The sequence below is a fragment of the Equus asinus genome, chromosome 6, assembly GCF_041296235.1.
Source record: "Equus asinus isolate D_3611 breed Donkey chromosome 6, EquAss-T2T_v2, whole genome shotgun sequence".
Taxonomy (NCBI): Eukaryota; Metazoa; Chordata; class Mammalia; order Perissodactyla; family Equidae; genus Equus; species Equus asinus.
The window spans coordinates 80999636-81025483 of NC_091795.1; the positions used below are offsets into that span (position 1 = coordinate 80999636).

General features: G+C 42.5%; 1 protein-coding gene across 3 annotated transcripts in view; it reads right to left on the bottom strand.

Annotated features, from left to right (window-relative positions):
- SELENOI (selenoprotein I) overlaps window positions 1-25001 on the bottom strand; it is a 47589-nt gene extending 22588 nt beyond the window's left edge. For 2 of the 3 annotated variants that reach the window (XM_014843538.3, XM_070512430.1), the window contains exons 1-4: window positions 24868-25001; window positions 6260-6328; window positions 5488-5596; window positions 3291-3365 (exon numbers count right to left, since the gene is read on the bottom strand). In XM_014843538.3, the coding sequence (XP_014699024.1) occupies window positions 3291-3365; window positions 5488-5596; window positions 6260-6328; window positions 24868-24924 (310 nt within the window). In that variant the 5' untranslated portion in view covers window positions 24925-25001. The remainder of the gene's footprint in view (window positions 1-3290; window positions 3366-5487; window positions 5597-6259; window positions 6329-24867) is intronic. The other variant, XM_070512431.1, reaches the window with a different exon arrangement.
- Between the last annotated feature and the right edge of the window lie 847 nt (window positions 25002-25848).

Sequence of the window (25848 nt, forward strand, 5' to 3'; positions counted from 1 at the left end):
AACACCTATTTCACCTTGTTTGACATTATAGTCACTTCTTCACAACTGTACTGCCTCCACAATTTTAAGAGCTTTCAGAAGGCTTTGCACATAGTAGGTGTTCAGTAAATATAAGAATTACATTTACTGAAACTGTGCAGTGCACTGGTCTTGATGTTGTGAAGATTATAAGAATCTTAGAATAAGTTGTGCCCTCAGTGTGTTTACAATTGAGAAAGGAGACAAAACATGATAATTAAAGATATGGTGTATCACAAACCATAGAAGAGTACAGAAAAGGGACAGGTTCTCTTCAGGCTAGGACAATCCAGAATGGCTTTCCAGCCAAGGTGAAATCTGAGTGGGGACATAAAGAACGAGCTGGATTTCAGTAGGTAAGAGATAAAGGAGTATGCCATTTCAAGAGGAGGGAGTGGTATCAGCAAAAACACCGAGGTGGAAAACCACAAGCGTGTTCTGAGAATGCCAAGTAGTTTAGTCTGACTAGAAACTGGTATGTGAAGAGGGCAGGATACTGAGGCCAGAAAGGAGGTCTGAGTCAGTTTAGGGAGTATGAGGAGCTGCTAACAGCATCTGAGTAGGGAAGTGACAAGAGTGAAAGCAATGAGGAGCTTCGGGAAGACCCACCTGACATCAGTGCAAACGACAGGCTGGAGGGAGGAACACAAATGAATAGGCCTAAACTGAGATAGAATGCAGCAGGAAGGAAAAGCTGGGGGCAGGTGAGACATTAAGAAAGTAAAAGTGACAACGCAGCAGAAATGAGAGGTGAAGCCAAAGGACAAGAAGACCATCTTCAAAATTTCCCGTCTGGGTAACTAGGAGAGCAGTAGTGTTAACAGAAATAAAGAAGTCCAAAGAAGGAGCAAGACTGATAGAAAAGATGCTGCGCACAATTTTAGATGCTGAAATTATAAGTGTTGGCAGGATATCCACAGTGTAATGTCAAACAACTCAATCTAAGGGTACTCACTAGCAACTCGGAAGATAGATAAGGGCTAGATATAAACAGGGGAGTCCTCTCAATAGTGTTAAGAATCAGCATTACAGGGCCGGCCCGGTGGCGCAGAGGTTAAGTGCACATGTTCCACTTCTCAGTGGCCCGGGGTTCGCCGGTTCAGATCCCAGGTGTGGACATGGCACCGCTTGGCACGCCATGCTGTGGTAGGTGTCTCACATAGAAAGTAGAGGAAGATGGGCATGGATGTTAGCTCAGGGCCAGGCTTCCTCAGCAAAAAAAGAGGAGGACTGGCAGTAGTTAGCACAGGGCTAATCTTCCTCAAAAAAAAAAAAGAATCAGCATTACCAAGGCAATGAGGAGAAAGAGGCGGCTAAAGATAAAGCACAGTGGAACTCTGGAACTCCCTCATTTAGGGGCAGGAACAGAGGATGCTGGAGAGGTAGAGGAAACGGAGGGTGGAGGAGGGGAGGAGAGAAAGGAGGGGAAGAGGGAGAGAGAGAAAGAGACAGAGAGAATGGTAAATGTAGTTAAAAATGAAGAACAGTCTAAATTATCAAGAGTCTCAGTTTCTCCCCCAAAGAAACAGTTTTGTTAACTTAAGTGCATCAGAATTAGGGTAATTGTAAAGACAGAGATTTAAGTTTCTGGGGTTTTGTTTTGTTTTGTTTTGTTTTGTTTCAAGGAAGATTAGCCCTGAGCTAACTGCTGCCAATCCTCCTCTTTTTGCTGAGGAAGACTGGCCCTGAGCTCACATCCATGCCCATCTTCCTCTACTTTATATGTGGGACGCCGGCCACAGCACGGCTTGCCAAGTGGTGCCATGTCCGCAACCGGGATCCGAACCCACGAACCCCAGGCCACCTAAGCAGAACGTGCAAACTTAACTGCTGCGCCACCGGGCCAGCCCCAAGACAGAGATTTAAGGAATTAAGAATCTTATAATTACTGTATTTATCTTGCTCACCAGAGTATTGTCCCCAGTGCCTAGCTCAGTTTGTGGTAAAGAGGATGAATCCCAAGCGCCTGCCAAATACTGCAGATCTCTTAAGCAGTTAAAGTAGCCCGTAAGCAGCTAAAATGTTTCCTAAAAGTCTTTTCTCATTATTTGCTGGCTTAATTTCCTATTTTCAGTGAAACTCCTGTGCAGTTATGACAAATACTGAATTCACAAACTACACATTTATTAGGCTTTATACATCTTCTCACTGAACATTACCGCTCCGCAAGTCTGGGTAGGGTCTAAATACATTTCAGAATCTTTGTTTTCAAGAAAGGTAATTCAGGACAGATACTGCTATGAAAACCCCCCAGTAGGACCTAGAGAGTATTCTGTGATCAAACACATTAATATTTCTGCAGCAAAATATAATAGTCACCCTAGTAGAATAAAGAAAGATTATAAATTGCCTCATGTTAGTTCAAGGCAGGTTTTGCAACAAACAGTTGATGTTAGGTCAGGATTTTTGCCAGAATTATGGACCTGAAACAGGTAGATGGTACAGTATATCAAAAGGCTCTCATGACATGCTGTGACAAGTCAGCACCCACAGGCTACCCACACCTTTTCCCTACTCCTCCCGCACTCCTTGGAAACCAATCCCATTTGGTTGAATAGGAGCAGAATTTAAAACACGCTCATCTTTAACAAATGTACAAAAGCCTCTGCCTCTTTCTAACTTTTTACTAAGGTTTCCCCTATGGCCTAGCACAGACTTCCGTCACCACTCCCACCACCAAATAAGTACTGATCCCTTCCGTATTTGTTTTCCCACTGTGCTCTATTATAGCATCTCTCTCAGTATTCTGCAGTTATTTGATATGTCAGTCCTGCTTCCCAAACTTAAGGCAAAAATGATATCTTATTCCAGAGGTTGGCAAATATTTTTTGTAAAGGGCCAGACAGTAAATAGTTTGGGCACTGTGGGCCATACGGTCTCTGCTGCAACTACCCAACTGTGTCTTCGCTGCAGGAAAGCAGCCACAGACAATATGCAAAGGAATGAGCATAGGTGCACTCCAATAAAACTTTACTGACAAAACAGGCAACGGGCCAGATTTGGTCCGCAAGTGGTAGTTTGCCAACTCCCATCTTATTCTTTGAATCCCAAGCAATGAATGACAATATTTTTCAGAGAAACTCAAAAACATTTATAAAACTGAAAAGGATATTACTAAACCCTAGTTAAAATGAATTAAGCACAGGGGAAAATGTTAATTTAGTGGTTAATTTAATTAAGTTAATTTGATTAAGCACAGGAGAAAATGTCAACTATCCTTGCTGACAGCTTCACCAGCCATGGACTAAAACGAGTATCTGCCAACTGCTTACCTAGAGTGTAGGCTATGAAGTTGAGGATGCCCACTACAATCCAAACCCAATCAGGGACGTGCTTGTGACCTGGTGCTGCAAAGGGAAACAGCTCAGATTTCAATACAGTCTAAGTACAACTTTTCTCATCATTGCATACACTGCTAATGAGAAATGTTTCTATTTAGTAAATAGAAGTTAAAGTACTTTACAATATATTTTGAAGGCAGAACTGGGTAAACATTAAAATATATCAGTAAACTCTGACAAAAAAGTAAGTGCCCAACCCCTCATAAGAAATAGGCATCTATTTTGAGCTTTAATCCTAACTCAGACAGACTGTTCATCTTTACTTGAAAATTACCTATGTACCTGGAATGAAAAATGGTTTTGGAATTTAATCTGATCCTCACTGTTTATGATTAAACTACAAACGTGTATTAAGCCATACTCTCACTCTATTATTAATTAGCTAAACAAAAGACCTCCTGATTTGGGTTTAGATCACACCTCAAATGGATGATTTTGGCATCAGAATCATTCTGAAATGTCTGGACCCTGAAAGACAGAATAACTGAGAATCAGGAGGTCTGGTTCTAGTCCTGGCTCCGTAATCAACCAGCAGCGTGACCTTGAATGTATCATTCAACTTTCTTAACCTTTCTTGTCTTCCATTTCCCGAATATGCTGACACTAGATGGTTTATCTGACCCCTCAAGTTCTAAGATTTGGGGAAGTATATACAATACGTACACATTTTAGTTCTTTTTTTCTTTTTGAGGAAGATTAGCCCTGAGCCAACATCTGCTGCCAGTCCTCCTCTTTTTGCTGAGGAAGACTGGCCCTGAGCTCACATCCGTGTCCATCTTCCTCTATTTTACATGTGGGATGCCTAACACAGCACGGCTTGCCAAGCGGTGCCAGGTCCACACCCAGGATCCAAACCGGCGAACCCCAGGCCACCAAAGCGGAACGTGTGAACTTATGCAGAGCCACCGGGCTGACCCCATGGAGTAGTCAGAGAAAATATTTCTAGTTACGAAGATAAACTTTTGGATTAATATATAAACTTTTTAAAAACTACTTAATATCAAAACCAAGCTTAATGAAATTTAATCTTATTTATTATTCATGTGGTACTTTACAACTTTCAATTACCATTTCATTACATGTACAGAAGCCACGGCTAAAAATTTTAGTTGATAAAGTTAGGCATATGTACAATTTCAATATTCAGAATTTCTATAATATCAAAAGTCATAAGTATTTGAAACTCCAAATTTGTATACAAAAACACCATTGTCAGTGATTGTTAATTTTTCCAGGTCAGTCTACAAAAGTCTGCTGAACCCACAACACAGAGGCATTACCATACTATAATTCCTGACTACATCATTTATAAGTATTCTTATTGAAAAACATATTCTCTAATTTAGAACTCAAAAAATCCTCATCTACTTCCATCTTTCTATTCCTCTCAACTCTATCAACTGGCTGAGCAATACAAATAAACTGTCTCCCACTTATCCCCCCTCATCCTAAATCCGCTCCAGACTCTCTCTGAAGGCCTGGGGCAGAAGCTGGGTTCGGAACAAAGTGAAGGCAGGAACAGGTGTGAAAGAAGCCATGGGGGTCTGAGGCGGGAGCAGGCTGAAACTGCCTCCAAAAGTGCTTCTCTCCTATCTCCCCAATAAGGGTCCGGACTTCTGTCAAAAAATATTTACAGTCAAAGAACCATTTCTGAGGAAACCGGGAGTTACTAAAGGTAAGCACGGATGTCGAGCAGAGGGAAAGAGAGATCACATTCCCTTTAGAAAAATGGGGCTTTTTCTTCCATAACTAAAAAAAGGGAAGAAACATTTCTGGAATTGGTAAGTATGCTGGGCCCTGCTTATATTCATTTTCAGGCAAAGTTTCACGGTCCTAATTTTCCATCTTCTTATATATCCAATTATTCTTTATTTACCAAAACCTCATTGCTTTTTAGACAGCCTATGTAGATTCAATAACCTGTTGCTTTCTAGAACTTAACGGAAACATACAAAACAGACTGTGAAGATACAACTTAGCTTTTATACCCAATTCTGACATTTTACATACCCTTATAATATCCAAAACTTTTCAGAAATATAAACATCTTAATAGAACCAGAAAATAACCATATCTCACTTTTCTCTATTTAGACATTTTAAACTTTATATTAAAGTAATAATCTTACCTGAAGCATAAAAGTCAGGATCAAAGTATGCCATAAATAGGAAATTGAATACAACCAGCAGAAAGCCAGAAAAGGTGATCAGATTTGGAGCAAGCCAAGTAGGAAATACCTATTTTTTTCAAAATAATTACAAAATAGTTAAAGTAGAGGAAACTCTCTGTCCACCACACCGTAACATGCAAATTTAACTCATAATAAAAGCTATAAATTTGAAAGATCGTTTATACGTTACATATATTTAAATGTAAACCATAATCTCCAGTTCATAGAAATAAGCATTTCTTTCTTCTATTTTCTATATTTTAAATAATTCTATAATCAACTTTTCTTTTTTTTGAGGAAGATTAGCCCTGAGCTAACATCTGCCAATTCTCCTCTTTTTGCTGAGGAAGACTGGCCCTGAGCTAACATGAGTGCCCATCTTCCTCTACTTTATATATGGGATGCCTGCCACTGCACGGCTTGCCAAGCAGTGTCATGTCTGCACCCAGGATCTGAACTGTTGAACCCCAGGCCGCCGAAATCATAACATTACACTTATTTCAAAAAAACTTAAAAAGGCATTTTACGAAAATGATAAATTCTAGAGTATAAACTTACATTTCAACAATGAGATATATCAAAAGGTATGTGACTAAGGGAAAGGAGGATGGAGAGGCAGTTTCTCTAGATATCTTATTAAACTGACAGTTGTATCTGTAACACCCCAGAAAATAGTTTAAAATATTTAAAACTTACTAAAACATAAGTATATGCCAATTAATCATCTTACCTTTACTACAGTGTTCCAAAATGGATGCATGATATACAGAGAGAGTGGATTGGTATCTACAGCACTGTACTGTTAAGAAACGAAAGAAAACATTCAGAGTTAATCCTTGCGTACTAGCAAGCAGAACAATATTTCTCCAATGAAAATAACAGTACAAATATAACCTGGAGAACGTGTATTTTTATGACGTCCTTATCTGAATAACAAAACCACAGAAGTAATATAAATGGGGCAAAAAGGGTCAAGCACAGTGAGATACTTTTTACTCAATTTTTATAATATTACAATGCTTCAGCACAAAAATTTATGTTGCTTATAAATTCTCACTATGCAGGATCAGTAATACGCTCACTGTGTGCATTTAAATAATGGCCCCATTTGACCTTCCCAACCTCCTTCATCCTTCTCAACTAACAGGCATCTATTGTTTTACCCCTTGATACCATTATGAATGCACTTACTAGCTGTGCGACCTTAGGCAAGTTACTTAACCTCTCTGCCCTTAACCTTTCTCCACCTGTGAAATGAGGATGGTAGCCTTTACCTCAAAGGATTACCATAAGAACTAGATAAATTAACAATATACACGAAGCACTCAGAGCAGCACCTGGCCCACAGTAAGTGCTATAAAGTATCAGATATTGTTACATGTGCTTTGAGCACCAGGAATGACAGATCCCTTTATAGCAGGAAAAGGAATTGCGTAAATAAGCAAAGGAAGATCACAGCAGGTTAGGGTTCCGTGGTAATCAAGTTTATTCCTCAATTATTGGGCTATTTATTAAAAATTCAAAGGAAATTTTAACAAATATCTGTGCCTAAATATGTAAAACTTTAAAAGTCATGTCAACGACGTATTCATCAGACACACACTGGAGTACCAGGCAAGAAGGAAGCACTCCACTAATGTGGGGAAGAAGGGACACAGACTAAAGGGACAATTTCCACCCTCAGGGAGTAGAAATATTACCTAATTCAACCATCTGACATTTAAAGGATGTCACAACTAGTCTAGTCAGACTAGTCAACTAACGTCTGAAAAAAGTTTTGAGGCTCCGGCCCGGGTGGTGTAGTAGTTAAGTTCACACGCTCCACTTTTGCGTCTGGGGTTCACAGGTTCGGATCCCAGGCATGGACTCAGCACTACCTGTCAATACATCCTGTGGCGGGGTCCCACACAAAAGAGAGGAAGACTGGCACAGATGGTAGCTCAGCGACCATCTTCCCTAAGCAAAAAGAGGAAGATTGGCAACAGATGTTAGCTCATGGCCAATCTTCCTCACACACAAAAAAGTTTTGATTGTTTTGTATTTATGCTTAGTATGTATGTAAAATAAGTAGTAAGCATTTGAGTATCTAATTTTTTTAGTCATAATTAAAAATCAAAATGTCTTCCTGAACGTTTTATGAATATGCAAGAAATATTTTCTCAAAAGTGTTTCACGACTTAAAAGTGTGATGGAACACAAAAGTAAATAAAGAGAAATCATTTAAAATACTGCTAGCAAAGAGAGTTAACTAGTAAGTCAAATGCTGGGGCCAGCCTAGTGGCGCAGCAGTTAAGTGCACACGTTCTGCTTCTCAGTGGCCCGGGGTTCGCCGGTTCAGATCCTGGGTGCAGACATGGCACCGCTTGGCAAAAGCCATGTTGTGGTAGGCATCCCATGTATAAAGTAGAAGAAGATGAGCATGGATGTTAGCTCAGGGCCAGTCTTCCTCAGCAAAAAAAGAAGAGGGTTGGCAGTAGTTAGCTCAGGGCTAATCCTCCCCCTGCCCCCCCCCAAAAAAAGTCAGTCAAATGCTGATTCAACAGACTCCACATCTGAGAGCCTCCACTTCTCCCATCCATTCTGACCGAAAGGGGATAACTCGGAAAAAAGGTCTGAGATAGACAGTGGGAAGAAAACAGTGAGGAAGAACATGGTTTGCCTGTGCTGGCTAGAGTGAGAAGCTATGCAGTTGCATCCACGCTCAGCAGGAGCAGACTTAGGTGAGTATTAGTGTTCTTACTAAAATCTACCCTTCCTGCATGGTTCTCTACAGTTTATAAAGCTTTTCCACATAACAGATGCCACTACATCTGGCCCTCTGCAGAATGAAGGAGGCCTCAACCGCCAGGACTTAAGTCTGCCCGAATCTAAGTCTTTCGACCAGAGGACATGGAACCGACATGAACCCCTAAAGGCTGCCGATGACAAAGTAGGAGTGCCCTGCCTGCTCCTCTTCACAAAAGGCCACTCAGACTGTGTGATGTAGCCAGCAGGTCAGATAAACTGGAAAACCAAACATTTCAAGTCTCCCAACTACTGCAAAGTACAAAAGTTGTAAAAAGTCCAAATCAGAAGAAAACAGTTTGACATCACACGAACAGCTAATATGGTGTACAAAGTACAATGCTCTCAATTCAAATGTTTACTGAATGAGTGTCATTCAGTAGCTTTCCATTATCTGAACTTAGATCTAAAAGATGGTCCTTAACTAATGATATTTTGATTTGAAAAGCTCCTCTTTTTAAATTCTGAACTTTTAACTCTCAAATCTCTAGTTCAGGGGACCAGCAGAAGTAGGAGAAGAATGCAGAACTCAGTACAAGAAGGTCAGTTTGCCTAACTGGATGTTTTATATTTACTAACAGCTGGTGAGCTCAAGTATAGCAAGAAAGATTAGTCTAAGATTACAAAAGGTGGCAAACAGTAAACCTAAAGAACACTCTGCTCTAGCCTTACACAACTGGGTATTTTTCAAGGTCACATATCACTTGGCACAAAGAAACTTGAAACTGCCTTGTGAATTAATGGGAGGAAAGAAGAATGACTCAAACCTTCTACATGCATGAAAAAATAAGTAAAACATGAACTTCTAAAGGTGTTAAACTAGCTTTAGGTTATTTGTTAATGCTTGTTAAATACATTTTTATTTTCCATTGGAATGATGTTTTGGTATACACCACAATACCTGAACCAAGTGGACAACCCACTGTTAAGGTCAACTGTGACCTGCCCGGCTCTATGTGCAGGGCCAGACTAAACCAGCGCCCTGGAGAAACGCTTGAGGACCATAGCCTGAGTTTGAGGGCACCACCCCCAGGCAAAACCCCAGAACCACAAGGGTTCAGAGCCCGTTTAGTTCTCACGTGCCTGACCCTCACCTACACAAACAGGTAAAACTGTCATCTGTTTTACATGCTTGTCCTCTTTTTAAATGCCTCTGTTTACAAAAAAAACTCATTACTTCCAGAAGCAACCCAATCCACGTTAAAAGAATTCTTCTATACACTAAGAAAATCTTTTCCTTGCCCCATATTTTTTATCCTGCTTTCATTTTTGTCTCACAAAGTTAAGCATACAAGGGCCCAGTTGTTCTTCTAAGCAGTAGCACTTTGGATACCCGAAGACAGCTCTCCCTGTCACACCTAAACCCTCTCTGCCCCTCTTCCCCTTCTCTGCAACATCCCACGTTCCTTTTGCTGCAAACTCTTTTGCCATAGCTTAATCTCCATCAACTAGGTCTAGTTCTCTGGACCAGAGGCTGGAAAGCTTTTTCTGGAAAAGGCCAGATAGTAAATACTTCAGGCTTTGCAGGCCATATGGTCTCTGTAACAAACACTCCACACTGCCACTGAAGCAGGAAAGTAGTCACGGAAAACAGGTAAACAAATGGGCATGGCTGAGTTCTGATAAAACTTTACTCACAACAACAGGTGCCTGGGGGCTTCAGTTTGACAATATGACAACCTGAGCTCCAGACAATCCAATATGTTAAAAAACAAAAGGTGTGATCTACAGCAAAAGGAACATTTCAAGTGGTACAAGAGTAGAAAAGAAAACACGACTATAAACCCCTCTTCCTCAACAACTTATTTCTCTGATGCTCAACCTATTCATTTCCCATGGCAACAAAATTGTACTGCAGACAACAGACACCTGAACCTCTTAGGCCTTTCTTCCAGGGACTGCTAAGCCACCTTTCTCTATGCCAATACAAGGTTGACTGCTGGAACCTAAGTGTAAGACTCGACATTTACCCTTTTAACATTTCATCTGGGGCCAGCCTGGAGGCATAGTAGTTAAGTTCGTGTGCTCTGCTTTGGCGGCCCAGGGTTCCCAGGTTCAAACCCCAGGCTCATCAGGCCTTGCTGTGGCAGCGTCCTATATATAAAATAGAGGAAGACTGGCACAGATGTTGGCTCAGAGCCAATCTTCCTCATCCCCGCCCCCCCCACCCTCCCCACCCCCCGCAAAATCATCTTGCTGGAGTCACGTCATCTTTCTACTCTCTCCAGACCTCTTCAGACTCAGACTCAGTTATCCAAGCTAACAGCTTGCTGTTAGTGCTCTCAAGTCAATTCCCACTCCCAGGGACCCTGTGTACAGCAGAGCGGGTAACAGCTATGCCTCCCAAAAGTCTCAGCATGTAAATCTGTCATGCTAATGGTGCCTTTACCTAAGGCCCTGTAAAAAAGCCGATCAAGGCAGAACTTCTAAACATTTCCCTCCAGACTGCTATTAGTACATTTGATAATTTTTATTTGGGTACAGAATTCTGAACTGTCCCTGTCATCTACAGCAGTTAATCTATCATGCCACAAGAAAAGATTTTCATAAAGTCTTAACAAAATCCAGAATTACCTTAGATAACATTTTGCCAATTAGAAAGTTTCAAAACTTTTTTTTACTTCAGTACAAGTCAGGAAATAAAGCAGAGGTCATTCTTCAGTAATTCATTCAACAAGCCAATAAATATTTAGGATTACGTGTCTTTGGTTTTACCAGGCAAAATTTTGCTAGGCCACTGGGAAGAAAATGGTGATCAAGATCAAAATGTTTCCTATGTTCACCAACTCCACAGTGTAATGTGAGATAGATGGTAAGCAAGAAAACATGTAAAAATCACAAGTTGTAATAAACACTGTAAAGGAAATAAAGAGGACGTCCTGCACAAGGACAAGGGGGCAGAGAGTGTGCCTAGTCAGAGTGGTCAAGGAAAGCTTCTCTAAGGAGGGGACACAAGCTGAGTCCTCGAAGATGAGAAGACAGTCAGGTACAGAATGTATGCGACATAATTATGAGTGAAAGAAAGGAGACATTAAAGAGAACATGCTGTCATAGATTCCATTTATATGAAATTCAAAAACAGACAAAATTAATTTATGACAAAAGAAGTCAAATTAGTAGTTTGGTGAGAGGGCCTGAATGGGGGCCTTCTGAGGTACTAGAAACAATTTTATATCTTGATCTGAGTGGTAGTTACATGGGTGTATATATATATATATATATATATATATATATATATATATATACATGTAAAAAATTCATTAAATTATATACTTAAGACATGTGCATTTGTATGTAATTTATACCTAAAAAGAGAGAAAATAAAGAATAGATGTGTGGCAGTGTGCATGTGTGAGGAGTGTGTACAGGTGCTGGACACAGAGGGTGCATGCCAAGACACGTTCCAATCAGAGAGAACAAAACGTGCAAAGACCACAACGCTAGAAATATTTGAAATACTGGAGGAAGGCCAATGGAGCTACAGTTTAGTGAGCAAGGAAGAGTGATATGAAATGAGACTGGAGACGTGAGCAGACACCACCTAATGGGACCACAGTGAGCTGGATTTTATTCTAAGCCCAAGCATGTCCTGATTTATGTTTTTAAAGGATCACACTGATTACAGTGTAGAAAATGGACTGGAAAGGGACAAAAATGCCAATGGAGAGACCAGTAAAAAGACTGTTATAGTACATCAGGCAAGAGATGATTATGGATCAGACCAAGAACAGTCCAGTGACTTTTAAACTACCTCCAAAATACGCTGTGAAGTGCCCATTTTTGAGAAGGATATTAGAAATGCGTCTCCCCTTAATTTAGGAGGGAAATTGGCTCTAATGAAAGGAAAACTATGAAACCACCTTCTTGAACATAAAAGTACTTCCTTTATACAAGTAGTATATTTTAAATCCCTTCTGTGTACTGATAAGAAAACTGATATGAACTGACACACCCTTGCACTAAACACAGAGCTTTGGACAACTTATTAGACGGAGGCCACTGTGCCAAGTAACGCTCTACTATCCCTAATTAGCAGCACATTTCCCTGCTTTGTCTGTCTTCTAATCAATATAAGGAGACCACAACTCTTACTATCAAATGATTGTTAATATAAGGCCTGTCTTTACCCATCTGAAATATGAACTTTATACTTGTAAAACATATTTTAGTTAACTGTGGTAATCCATAAACGTGGCTTGAGTACAAGCTAATAATAGTTCAAAGACTGCAGTTATTGTTAATCACTTCAGATACAGGCAAACTCAGGGCCGGCCCAGTGGCACAGCGGTTAAGTGCACATGTGCCGCTTCGGCGGCCCGGAGTTCGCCGGTTCAGATCCCAGGTGTGGACGTGGCACCGCTTGGCAAGCCATGCTGGGGTAGGCATCCCACGTATATAGAGGAAGATGGGCACGGATGTTAGCTCAGGGATAGTCTTCCTCAGCAAAAAGAGGAGGATTGGCAGCAGTTAGCTCAGGGCTAATCTTCCTCAAAAAAAAAAAAAAAAAAAAAAAAGATAAATTATTTCCAAAATTCTTGAGTTCAAAATCTTCCATGTTTTTAGAAGTAAAAAGCAGAAGAGCCACAGAGAACTGATTTTAGTTCACAAATAGGTTCACTATATGAAACTATAACATTTATTGCTCATAGCAACTTTCCAGACATCTCTAAAATGAAATAAACACATTATCAACCTCTCTTAAGAACTCAGGAGATGGGGCAGGCCCAGTGGCACAGCGGTTAAGTTCATATGTTCTGCTTCGGCGGCCCGGGGTTCACCGGTTTGGATCCCAGGTGTGGAAATGGCACTGCTCGGCAAGCCACGCTGTGGCAGGCATCCCACATATAAAGTAGAGAAGAGGGGCACAGACATTAGCTCAAGGCCAGTCTTCCTCAGCAAAAAGAGGAGGACTGGCGGCAGATGTTAGCTCAGGGCTAACCTTCCTCAAAGGGAAAAAAAAAAAAAAAACTCAGGAGCGAGAAAATAAATGTCAACTTTCCTTTCTCCCCCTGCACAATGAAGCTCAGTGTCTGGTATGGTATTGAGGTCAGTCCTTGCTGAGAGGTCTCATGACTTAATCACATTTCGGTGTTTTAGTCTTCAGAGGGGCCAAATCCATTGTGGCCAACATGAGCTCTACCACTCCTGGGCAGAGTTCTTTACCCATGGCATTGCAGTCCTCCAGGCTAGTTACTTAAATACAAAACATAAAACAAGGGGTCTCAATTATTAAAAGTTGTTACTCACTCAAAAAATATCAAGGCAGTCTAAAGGGCTGGCTTTCACATACAAGTGTGGGACTCACTGAGCATCCGGATATAAAGAATCAGTTAACAGAATGGAGAAAGTTTCCCAATCTAACCCTTTCTGCTTCTGGCACCCAGCAGACTGAGCTCGATGAACACCTGAATGTGTGCACATATGAATGAATGAATGCAGGAACTACTCTGCATGTTTATTTCAGTAGTAGTACAGCGTTCTTCTATCAGTGATGAGAGGAGGTATCACTCCCTTTGCCAAATCTATTCCCTCAGGAACTACTTCACAGCAACTTTCAACTTCAGGAGAGGAAATTCCTCTTACTCTTCCCCTATAAATAATACCATGTTTACATTTATATGATGTTTTACAGTTTCTAAAGGACAATTACACCTCTTCTTGTATCTGATATTGTAAGATAGAAAAGGTAGATTATTCCTATTGTATAGATGAAGAGACTATAAAACTCAGAGATTAACACAGTAATAAACAGGAAGGTCTAAACTATAAGTCCTTCCAGAGTCATCTTGGAAGAATTCTATGAAATTAACCACTTTGTTTTAAACCAGACCACCCTTTTGTGGCTCAAATACAATCATGAGGTATCTGGATCCAACATACTGAAATCATTACTCTCATAATATCTTTCAATAAATACTTTTCTGTCTTCCAATTTGTGCAGACACACCCTAAAGTAAACGCCAATGAGTCAAGCCCTTGCATAAGAAATCCCTTCCTCTTGATGGTTCATTCTGCTCCCCTGAGGGTGGGACCTGTAACTTGCTTCTAATCAACAGAATATAGCAAAGGTGACGGATGCCACCGCCTTGATTAGGACACATTATACAGCAAGGGTGATGAAATGTCGCCTCCATGATACATTTCATTATATAACATGTCTCCACCTTAGCAGTCTAGAGAAGAGTCTCCTGCTCACCTTGAAGAAGCAAACAGCAATGATGTGAACTGCCTATGGTGAGGGCCACGTGGGAGGGAAACGTGGGTAACCCGTAGAAGCCAAGAGCCTTAACCCTACAACTGGAAAGAACTGAATTCTACCAACAACCACACAAGCCTGGATGAGGACCCCAATCCCCAGATGGGAACATGTCACAGTTGACAACCTTTTTTTTTTTTTGCTGAGGAAGATTCATCCTGAGCTAACATCTGTGCCAATCTTCCTCTATTTTTTAGTATGTGGGCCATCAGCACAGCATGGTCGCTAACAGAGCAGTGTAGGTCTGCACCCAAAAATCGAACCCAGGCCTCTGAAGCAGAGCATGCTGAACTTAACTACTAGGCCACCAGGGCTGGCCCCCAGCTGACACCTTAACTGCAGCCTGGTGAGATCCTGAGCAGAGGAGCCAACTAACCAATGCCTAGACTCCTGGCTCACAGAAACTATGAATAATAAAGGTGTGTTGTTTTATGCTACCAGGTCTGCGGTAATTTGTTATCCAGTGACAGAAAACTAATACATAGTTCTGAAAGCACTACACCATCTTTTTTTTTTTTTTTTTGAGGAAGATTAGCCCTGAGCTAACATCTGCTGCCAATCCTCCACTTTTTGCTGAGGAAGACTGGCCCCGAGCTAACATCCATGCCCATCTTCCCCTACTTTATATGTGGGACGCCTGCCACAGCATGGCTTGCCAAGTGGTTCCATGTCCACACCCAGGATCCGAACCGGCAAACCCCAGGCCTCCAAAGCGGAAGGTGCACACTTAACCGCTGTGCCACCAGGCCGGCCCCCTACACCATCTTTTCTAAGAACAGATATCTTGAGGCTCCTCTCCACAAAATCAAGACTACTTGACCCTTGAGAGCTAACATATGAACATTACAGTAATAGTTTCTTACTCCTTTACATTTGTTTCTTGGTTTTATTAACTGCTCTTCAGATTGCAATAAAATTGACTATTTCTTTGATGAAGTGGTTCTCAAAATGTAGTTGCCAAACTGGACTCAATTCTTGGGCCCTACCCCAGATGTACAGAATTAGACACTCTAGGGGATGGGGCCCAGCAATCCCTCTTTTAACAACCCCTCCAGGTGACTCAGAAGCACACTCACGTTTGAGGACCACTGCTCTGGTGAAAACAAACACTAACACACTCCCGTAACTCCCCAGCTGAAGGATAAGCCACACCATCAGTTTAGTGGTCAACATCTCTACCTCCTTCCAGTGACTTCAAATACTGCATTGCAACCAAGAGACAAAGTAAAATAAAATTCAGCAAGTACTCACTAAATTTACTAAATGCAAGGCACTGTGCTAGGAATAATCTACTATGATATAAAAACCCGAAATCTAAACTTAAAATGAAAAAGAAAAGGGGGGAGTTCTATTAATCCTGGGACAGAAATAAAGTTTCTTAAGGTACTTTTTATCAATACAAGACTTTAAGAACTCCACCTACAGAGAAGGTGACTCAGTGGGCCGTGGGACCTCGTTTCAGTGAGTGTTGTCATTTACATCTGCTAACAAGTCAGCGAGAAGAGGGGGGTGAGAGAAGACTGGAGAAGCTAGGGCAATGAGACAAGAACAAGCAAGTCACAAGGACAAACAGGTTTGCCTGCTAGAGGTAACAATCTGTAACAAGCTCTAACGAGATGAAAAGATAAGACAAAAGGAGGGGTCATTTAGTGAAGGAACTTGAAATCCTTGCTGAGGAATCTGGATATCAAACACATGATACACATGTGGAAGACACTGCCGATTCTTAAATAGGAGAGGGGCATCTGAGAAATCTCACCTCCTCTGCCCATTGTACTATTACATATGATTAAATAAAGGAAGAAATCTGAAGTCAGAGACTATCTCTGGGACCCAAGCTAGACAGAGACCTCTGTTACTCTTTCCATCTGACCATGAAGCTGTCACCCTTAATTTCCTTTCCTAAAATATACTTTCTCTTGTTATAACTCCCTGGGGTATGGGTACGCATGGACATGTTATATGGTAGCTAATGTTCACAAGCAAGAAGCACAAATGTCAAGTTTTATTTCTTAGTTAGTTAATACTAATATAGCACTATGTGCCATGTACTTAACAAATATTAACTCAATCAACTTGGATAATGATCCTATGAGGTAGGTACTACCCCATTTCACAGATGAGAAAACACGGTGAAAGAGACTGTTACCTGCTCAAGATCACAGAGGTAGTATGTGCATTCTTTTTAACTTAATATTAGTCCCAAAACTAAACATTTAACCAAAAGCCTTTTACCTCAATTAAAGCTAACAGTATATGAAATGTTCTTAATACTCAACTAAACGTAAGACTAGTAAATACAATTATCCACTTGCCCCTACTAATAATTTAAAACTGGGGGAAGAGAAAACAAAAACAGTTCTTTCTTTTTGACTGTACATGTTCCCCATCTGCAAACAGACACAAAAACCCAACTAAGCATGTCACTGAAGGTCTTTATTCTAATGTTTATATATCTTGCACGAAACACCCTAACTACAAGGCAGATTTTATATTTCATTCTCAGATCTCAGAGGCAGCAGAGCATGAAGAATATGGACTCCAGGCTCAGACCTCCTGGGTTCAAATCTCAGCTGTGGGACCTTGAGCAAGTTACTTAAACTCTCTGTGTCTCAGTAAAATGGGCAAAATAATACTCCCTCTACCTCACAAGGCGCTTGTGAATATTAGATAAGGTAGTATGTGTAAGGCTCTTAAAGCAATGTCTGGCATATAGCAAATGCTACTTAAATGTTTGCTATCATTATTATTATTACTCAGTATTTACCATGATACTGCTCTTGCTGTTGCAACTTGCCTTCTGCGAGGCTCAGCCTGGTCCCTCACACACCCACCCTTCCTTGTGCCGTTAATTTATGCTGGGCTTCCTGGTCTCTGTGCTTTGGTTCCCATCAGTCTCTCTGACTGGAACATCTTTCCCCAACTCTCCCTTATGCACTGGGCAAATTCTTATTCAGCAAAGAAGGTCTTCACATTTAAGCATAACAGCAGTTAGAAAAACAAGCCTTCATCAGTGAAATTGTTATTTCAGAAAGTAGTAACAGGGGGCCGGCCCCGTAGCCGAGTGGTTAAGTTTGCACGGTCCACTTCAGCGGCCCAGAGTTTCGCCGGTTCAGATCCTGGGTGCGGACATGGCACCGCTCATCAGGCCATGCTGAGGTGGCGTCCCACATGCCACAACTAAAAGGACCCACAACTAAAAATATACAACTATGTACCAGGGGGCCTTTGGGGAGAAAAAGGAAAAATAAAATCTTTTAAAAAAAAAACACAGTAGTAAAAGAACGATTTCAAGATGTTTCTTTCAAATAGCACCTAAAAATGTGGTAACCTTCTACCTTTCTGCAAAAGTTTCCCATCCATCCTTCTTTCATTCTTCCTGAAAGACTCCTCTGTGTCTGCCAACAGCAAAAATAATTCTTTCTATGAGACATTTGTAAAGCCACATCTAAGACCTCTAAAATGCTTTTCAAGCCTTACTAATGCACTTACAGGTGGGAGAGGCCAGTTCCCCAAATCCACTCAAGGAGATGAAGGCACAACTAAAAGTAAGTTATGCTTGAATTAACTGTAACATACCTAGGTAACACCACAGCTAACATTACACTATAGTCAGCTTGCAGTCATAAGTAACAATCAAAACATCAAGAATTTCTCATGTTTCTACTGTAGCTTAGGAAGAAAGTGTTCTAATCTTTGAAATCACTACAGAAATATTCCTCTAATGAAGGACAATTCATCCATAAATTTTATTTCTTTAGAACACGAGGTTTTCTGTTTTAATTCCAAGTCCACAAACCACACCTTCACATAGCCCCATCCAAAAGAAGTGCCCTGCGCAAGAGATTACTGTTATCCTGCCAGCTTCAGCATCACTTATCGTTTAAATTATAATTGCGCTTCTGTTTTGCAAGGATCAATCTCCCATGAGTTTGGTTACTCATGAGATATTAATAATACCTCCTCATCAGGCTACCGAGAGGAGACTCGACAAATGTTAGGTGCTGTTTTACCAAGGGCATCTCTCCAGGGTTAATGCTTCACAAATCCCCACCTCAGTGACTGCCGCCTCTCCCCACCCAGGCACCCTACCAGAACCTGAGTCATCCCAGACTCCTCCCCATCTTTCATGCCCTGCCCCCTTTCCACCACTGCCAGCTAATCAGTCACCACGTTCTGTCAATTTTAAATCTTAAACCAAGGATCACGAAGTGAATGTCCACAGGGATCAGACAGGTAAACTGAACAAAGCAGACCCACAGGAAGCATATCAACTGGCAGGAAGACGGCAAAGTAGAGAGCAAATCTCCTTTTTAAAGAGGGCAAGCACTACTCAGCTTCAGGGGATTCTTGTCGAGAGGAAGTTCAGGACCAATGTTGTCCACTATTCTGGTTTTTCAAGACAAACCATAGATCTTAACTTTTATGGAGAAGATACCAATTTTTGAAACAAAATAAGTGTGGGCCAAATTAAACAATGTCTGCTGGCCAAATTCAGTGGGCGGGTTAACCTGTTTTGACTTCTATCTTTAAAAGCCCCCACTTCCTTTCTACCACCACTGCTTTGATTCAGGTTTTCCTGATTTCTTACCTAGTTTTACGCAGGGGGATCCTAAAGGCTCTCCAAATCATCCCTACCTCGACCACCTTCCATTCATTTTCTACAGGCTGCCAGGGTGAGCTTCCTAAAATTAAAATCTGATCCTGTTTAAAATTCTTAATTGGCTCCCCCAAAACTTATAGTATTACAATGTGCCTAAGTACCACCTGAGGTATTTGTTTAAGACGCAGATAAGAACAATCTATCTGAGCTGAATCTCCCAAAGTGGGCCGAGGAATCTGCTATTTAAACTTTCCCAGGGCCGGGCCCAGCCCGGTGGTGCAGCGGTTAAGTGCACACGTTCCGCTTCTCGGTGGCCCAGGGTTTGCCGGTTCGGATCCCGGGTGTGGACATGGCACCGCTTGGCAAGCCATGCTGTGGTAGGCGTCTCACATATAAAGTAGAGGAAGATGGGCACGGATGTTAGCTCAGGGCCAGTCTTCCTCAGCAAAAAGAGGAGGATTGGCGGTAGTTAGCTCAGGGCTAATCTTCCTCAAAATAAAATAAAATAAAATAAAATAAAATAAAATAAAATAAAATAAAATAAAATAAAATAATAAACTTTCCCAGGGCCAGCCTCATGGCTGAGTGTTTAAGTTCGCGCGCTCCACTTCCGTGGCCCGGGGTTTGGATCCTTGGCGTGGACATGGCACCACTCATCAGGCCACGCTGAGGCAGCGTCCCACATGTCACAACTAGGAGGACCCACAACTATGTAGTGGGGGCGCTTTGGGGAGAAGGAAAAATAAAAAATAAATTAAAAAAACAGTTTCCCCAGGTGATTCTAATGCCAAGGGCCCTTGGGCCACAGAAACACTGATCTACAGGGTAAAATCCAGAATCATCCCTCTTTGACAGGGCCCCTCCACCACTGTGTCTAAACATCTAACGTCCTGTGGGTCCCATAAAACACTGTCAGGCCTCCACCCCTGTGTGCTTACCTGTTCTATAATGCCTTTTCTCCCCTCTTCACTCGGCAACACTGGGGCCTACTCAGCTTCATCTTTCTAGACTGAGCTCTGCCTTCTCCACCCCCTCTCTGAAGCCTTTCTCAGCTTTACCCTCACTCCCTGGCGCTGCTTCCTTCTCCTCTCCCACAGCACCCAGCACTCACCTAACTGCATTTATTAACTATTTATAACAGTTTATTTACTTATCCAGATGCCAGCAAACTCGATTCCTCGGAGGGACGAATCTGAGCCTAGCTTAATTTTGCAGCCCCAATGCTACGCCTGACACCAAGTGGGCCCTCAATAAACGCTTACTTAAGAAACAAAATCATTCTGTATGAACCAGTAAGGGCGGAGGCCAGATCCTAGTTCTTCAGCATTACCATCAAGATGCACAGTCTCTCTTAACGACCTTTTAATTGTGATCCTAATGACTACAAAATTATCACAATTCCTGTAATCAGGTTGTCACTGACAGCCAAGTTAATGAACTACCATAACAGCAGGAAAAAATTCATCATAAAATTGTATTCTTGAAACCAAACAAGGTATTTCACAGGACATTTCCTCTTTGAAGCAAAATGATACAATGTGAAACTAGGTGCTACACTATCAATTAAACCTATGCCTTCCGTTGGTCAGATTAAGTAAACCACAACAGAAGTTTCACCTTTAGATAAGTGGGAAAATCCTTCAACTACAAAGACCCGTTCAAAGAAAGGATGGGTAGAGGGGTGGAATTCAAAAATTCACATTCAAAATACAAAGGTATCCTTCCGCTATCCAGGAGATGCACAGCTCCCTTTTCCCATACTTCCAAAATGCTTTATATTCTTTCACACTTTCATTCCTTCAATAAATAGTCGACTGCCAACTCTGTTCACATGCTGGACCTGAGTCATGTTGAACAAGACAGCTATAGGCTCTGCCCTCCCCCGGCTCACATCCTAAGAGAGAAGGCAGGCACTCAACTAAGTATTCAACTGTTAATACCACTGTGGTAATAGAGCAGAGAACACAGGTATTAAGAGCGCACGTAACAAAGAATTCATCCCATGCTCTCCTGTACTGAAAATCAATTATCTTACAGTTTCTTACTACAGAAACCTAATTACCACTTTACGTGTGCACCCCTTCCAGGAGTTATTCCAAATGACTGCCAGGTTTCCAACTGTAGTTCTCAAATGCACCTCAAGGGAAGATAAAGAAATCAGACCAGTTTAAAAGTAATATTTCCGCTAGCTGCTTTTATAGTATCAATTTTCCTGTACATCTCTTTGCTCTAATATCTAGGGTCACATCAGAGAATAAAAATCTCTTTTGAGCGTTTTGTGTCTTTCCCCATTTATGAGTAAAGCTCCTTGAATTCAATAAGCATTTATAAAGCACTTACTGTCACAGAGCACACAATGGGAAGGTGTGATCCTCAGGAAGAAGAGGTCTCTAGGTGCAGCGCACATTCCAGTAAAACTGATCACACAGACGTTCCCTTTGGATTCTTTTTTGTTTGTTTGTTTGAGGAAGATTAGCCCTGAGCTAACATCCCCCGCCAATCCTCCTCTTTTTGCTGAGGAAGCTTGGCCCTGAGCTAACATCTGTGCTCATCTTCCTCTATTTTATATAGGAGACATCTGCCACAGCATGGCTTGAAGAACAGTGCATAGGTCTGCACCCAGGATGCAAACCCGGCAACCCTGGGCCGCCAAAGCAGAGCGTGTGAACTTAACCTCTACGCTACTGGGCCGGCCCCTGGATTCATATTTTTTAAAATGGATGCAGTACTGAGTAAAGAACCCTTTTCTAGAAGTTTAGGTTATAAATCTGTGCCCTCCTGGTTTTTTTAAAGGAAGCCTCATTATAACTATAATAACATCAACAAACTATTTTAGTGAACACTGGACACTTGCTAAATTGACCTTTGTTTTCCAGGATGATAGGAAATCTACTGTCAGACACAGGAAGTGAGTCAGATAATATAAGAGGGGAAAAGACAGGAACAGAAAATCACCAAGTTTTCTTGTAAATTAGGACACCTATCTAGCTGGAAATATAAATCTAGGGACAACTGCTTATAAGAAAAAGTAGATTTCCTCTTACAGACACTACTGCAAATGAAACAGCTTTCCAGTGGCACTCACCCAGAAAGCCAGAACCTAGTAAGGAAGAAAAAACTTTTATATGTCATAAGAGACAGCGAGTAAAGCTTAAGGCAAAACAGGAGGTAACTGGGTTAATAACCTTCTTTAATGAAAGCTGTAAAGCCCTGGGTTACCAAGAAGGCTCTAGAACTTCTTTCCACCTAAAATTTTAAGACAGGTCAGCACCTCAGTTCAAAATGATACGGCACAATATTGCCTGAAAGCAGAGGAATGTACCATGTGACTTTCTAAAGTCCCTTACAGTTTTTCCAACCCCAGTTGGACAAAATCCATTATGATTTTTTCAGCTATTCATTCATGCCACAAATGTTTACTGGGTGCCTGCACTCAGGCCCTAGTGGTCCATAAGACAAGTCTAACCACTTGAGTATTACATCCTAATGGGTAAACACACTAAAGAACTAATTCCATAAAGGAGCAAAGGGTGCTATGAGAGCACACTTAGGGAGAAAGGAATATTTAGGGAATTCTCTGGAAGGAACATTTAGGTTAATATGTGGACATGAACATAAACGGCGAGGGGAGCTACACTCCTGGCAGACATAACATTACGTGAAGATCTGGGAAAAAAGGAGATGGAGAAGATGGCTGCCAAAGCTGAGGGGGCAGACAGTGAGTGACATGACACGAAGCTGATGACACAGACATGAACCAGATCATTCTGAGCCGCACACATCGTGTTATAGATTTTTGGACTTCCTTCCAAGAGCAATGGGAAGTGGAGGGTTTTAAGCAAAGGAGTGATGTGACCAAATGCATATTTTTTAAAAGATCACTATGAGACACAGAAAGGACTGTACAGGCAAAAGTGGATGTGGGTGAGCAACAAAATTAAAAAGCATTGGATTATAACCCCAAGTATAAAATAAATATCCATGAATCCATACTGATATAAATGATTAAAGATACGCTGGGGAGGAAAGACAAATCTTCCATGCAGAATTCCAAATAAATTATGTCACTACTCTGCCGTCAAGGAGGTGAAGCATAACTCTGCACTTCTTAAATGAGGGCTGTGCATCGTGACTTCCTTGCAAAGAGAGTAACTTTACAGGGAGAAACCTGACAAACACTACCTCGGCCAGGTGATCAAAGTCCATACCAACAGTGGTAAGTCATGTTGATAGCACATATTCTTCATATGATGCAATGAGAACGGCACCTCATCTCCATGGTCTTCCTCCCAAAACCCCACAACCTTTGTCTAATCATAAGAAAAACATCAGACAAATCCCAATTGAGAAACATTCTGCAAAATACCTGACCAGAACTCCTCAAAACTATGAAGGTTATCAAAAAGAAGAAAAGCCTGAGAAATTGTCATAGCCAAGAGGGGCCGAAGGGACATGACTAGATGCAACGTGGTACCCTGAATGAGATCCTGGAAGAGAAAAAGGACATTAGAGGAAAACTTAAAAACTGTGAATAAAGTATGGACTTCAGTTAATAATAATGTGGAAATATTGGTTCATTAATTGTGTGAAATGGACCACACTAACGTAAGATGTTAATAATAGGAAAAACTAAGTGTGGAGTATATGGAAACTCTGTACTAGTTTCACAATTTTTCTGTAAATCTAAAATATTCTAAAACTATTCTAAAATAAAAAGATTACTTAAACTGTATGTGGACAGTGCGGGAATGGAATTACTCTTCTAGTTTAGGCTAAAATGAGAGAACATACAGGACCTGGTGATTTACCGGCTGGTGGGTGGGGTAGAGCAACTGGGTGGGAGAGTGACACGGGCAACAAAGATGAAAGGTTACAACCGAGATTTCAGGCTTGGACAACTGCATGGACAGTGGAGTCACTCACTGATAAGGGAGAAGAGGAGGAGAACCAGATTTGGAGGACAGTTACCCAGCATTTACTGGAGGGGCATCATGTGCCAGGCGTTTCGCGATTTCGTATAAGCCTTTTTGCAAGGGAGAGATTATCCTTTGGCCCAAAGTCAAATAAAGAAATGAGATGTTGGTATCGGGCTGGGTATCACGTTTATACGTACTCCAAAGCCCGCGTTCTTTCCACTACACAGTTCCTTCCTGTCTACACTGACTTCATGTGGCAGCCCGAGGGCCGCAGCTCCTGCTGCGGAAGCCTCTGCCCTGGGAGCAGAGGGCCAGCGCATCAGCAGTATGGCCTCAGTGGTCACTCCCCCGCCCGGGCCTCATCTGCCAAATGACCAGCTCCATCTCTGAAGCTGCATGCAAGAGAGGCGGGAAGAAACTTCATTAAAATGAAGACAGTTAAGACACCACAGAAGGGAACTGCATCACCTCTCAAGGGGTTAAAAAATAATAATAATGAAGTAAAAAAGAGAAGGGAATTCTCTCGCTCCACTCCCGTCGAGCGCTCTCCTAAGGCAAAGGCAATCCCCCGGGAGGGTGCCGAGTCCGGGCGGCGGCCTAGGGTGCTCCCAGCACCGCGACCCCAAAGCCCCAGGACTCGGCAGGACCCCCCCCAGAGCAACGCCCGCCAGTCCGCCCGGAGCCACGCGGCACAAGGTGACACGGCCCGCGCCGGCCCCTAGCCGCCTGGGAGAGGCCGGGACGCGGAGGGAGAGGAGTGTCCGCGGGGCCCGCGCTACCTTGTACTTATCAAAGCCAGCCAGCTGCTCCGGGCTCACGTATTCGTAGCCAGCCATGACGACCCGGACACCGAACGCCCACTCCGCAGCGACTCTCCGCGACGACGCAGGGAACCACGAGCACCACACAGGCTGGGTAAGGATGAGCGGACCTGGGCTGGCAAAGGAGATGGAAGAGGCGCGCTCCGCCCACCGCGCACGCGTAGCCGCCTCTGCACCGCCACGGCCTCCCAGCGCGCAAGCGCAGGCCGTCCCCCCGCCCATCGAGGGAGGGTCGCTGGCCTGCTCACGCGGTCCGCCCCCTCACGCCGCCGCAGCCCAATCAGCGTGAATTGGGCAACCCTAAGTCCCGCCTTCGAGGTCTCCTCATCGCTTCATTCGCTAGCGTCAAAATTGGTGAGCTGAGGTAAGGCAAGAGAGGAGGTGAAAGGTCAATTTCCCCGAATGCCTTGCTCCGGGGCGCTGGGGGATGCTGGCGGGTTTTGCGGAATCCTCGCCCGGGTGGAGATTTGGGGATACCCTTTTAGTTTGGGGGCTTAGGGTGACTGCGTGCGAGCTATTTCAGCGGTACTTCAGGGAGGAGGGCGTAGTTCCCTAAAGCCGTAGAGCAAAAGAGCAGAAAAAGGGTCTGTGCCCCGCCGGCTTCTGGCTCCTGGCACGGTGCGCTGCGCGCAGGAGGAGCCTAGTGGACGAGGTTGAGGTAGAAAAGCGGGTAGGAGGCTCGGTGAGAGGCTCTGCTTTCGTAAAGGGGCGTGAAAGGGCCCTGGAGACAGTCCCCCCAGTCAACGTTGTTTGTGGACTTGGACCGCCTCACCACCCTCGCTCTATCGCACTGTTCAGATTAAGATTGCTGATGTGCCCGGCCGCATGAAAGCACTAGTCTCTTGAGTCTCTAGGAGTCCTTAAATGCGTTTGCAAGAAGGGCGTTTACGTAGCTGAAGCTAATCGTAGAAGGAACACTAGAGGAATAGCTAGTGTATC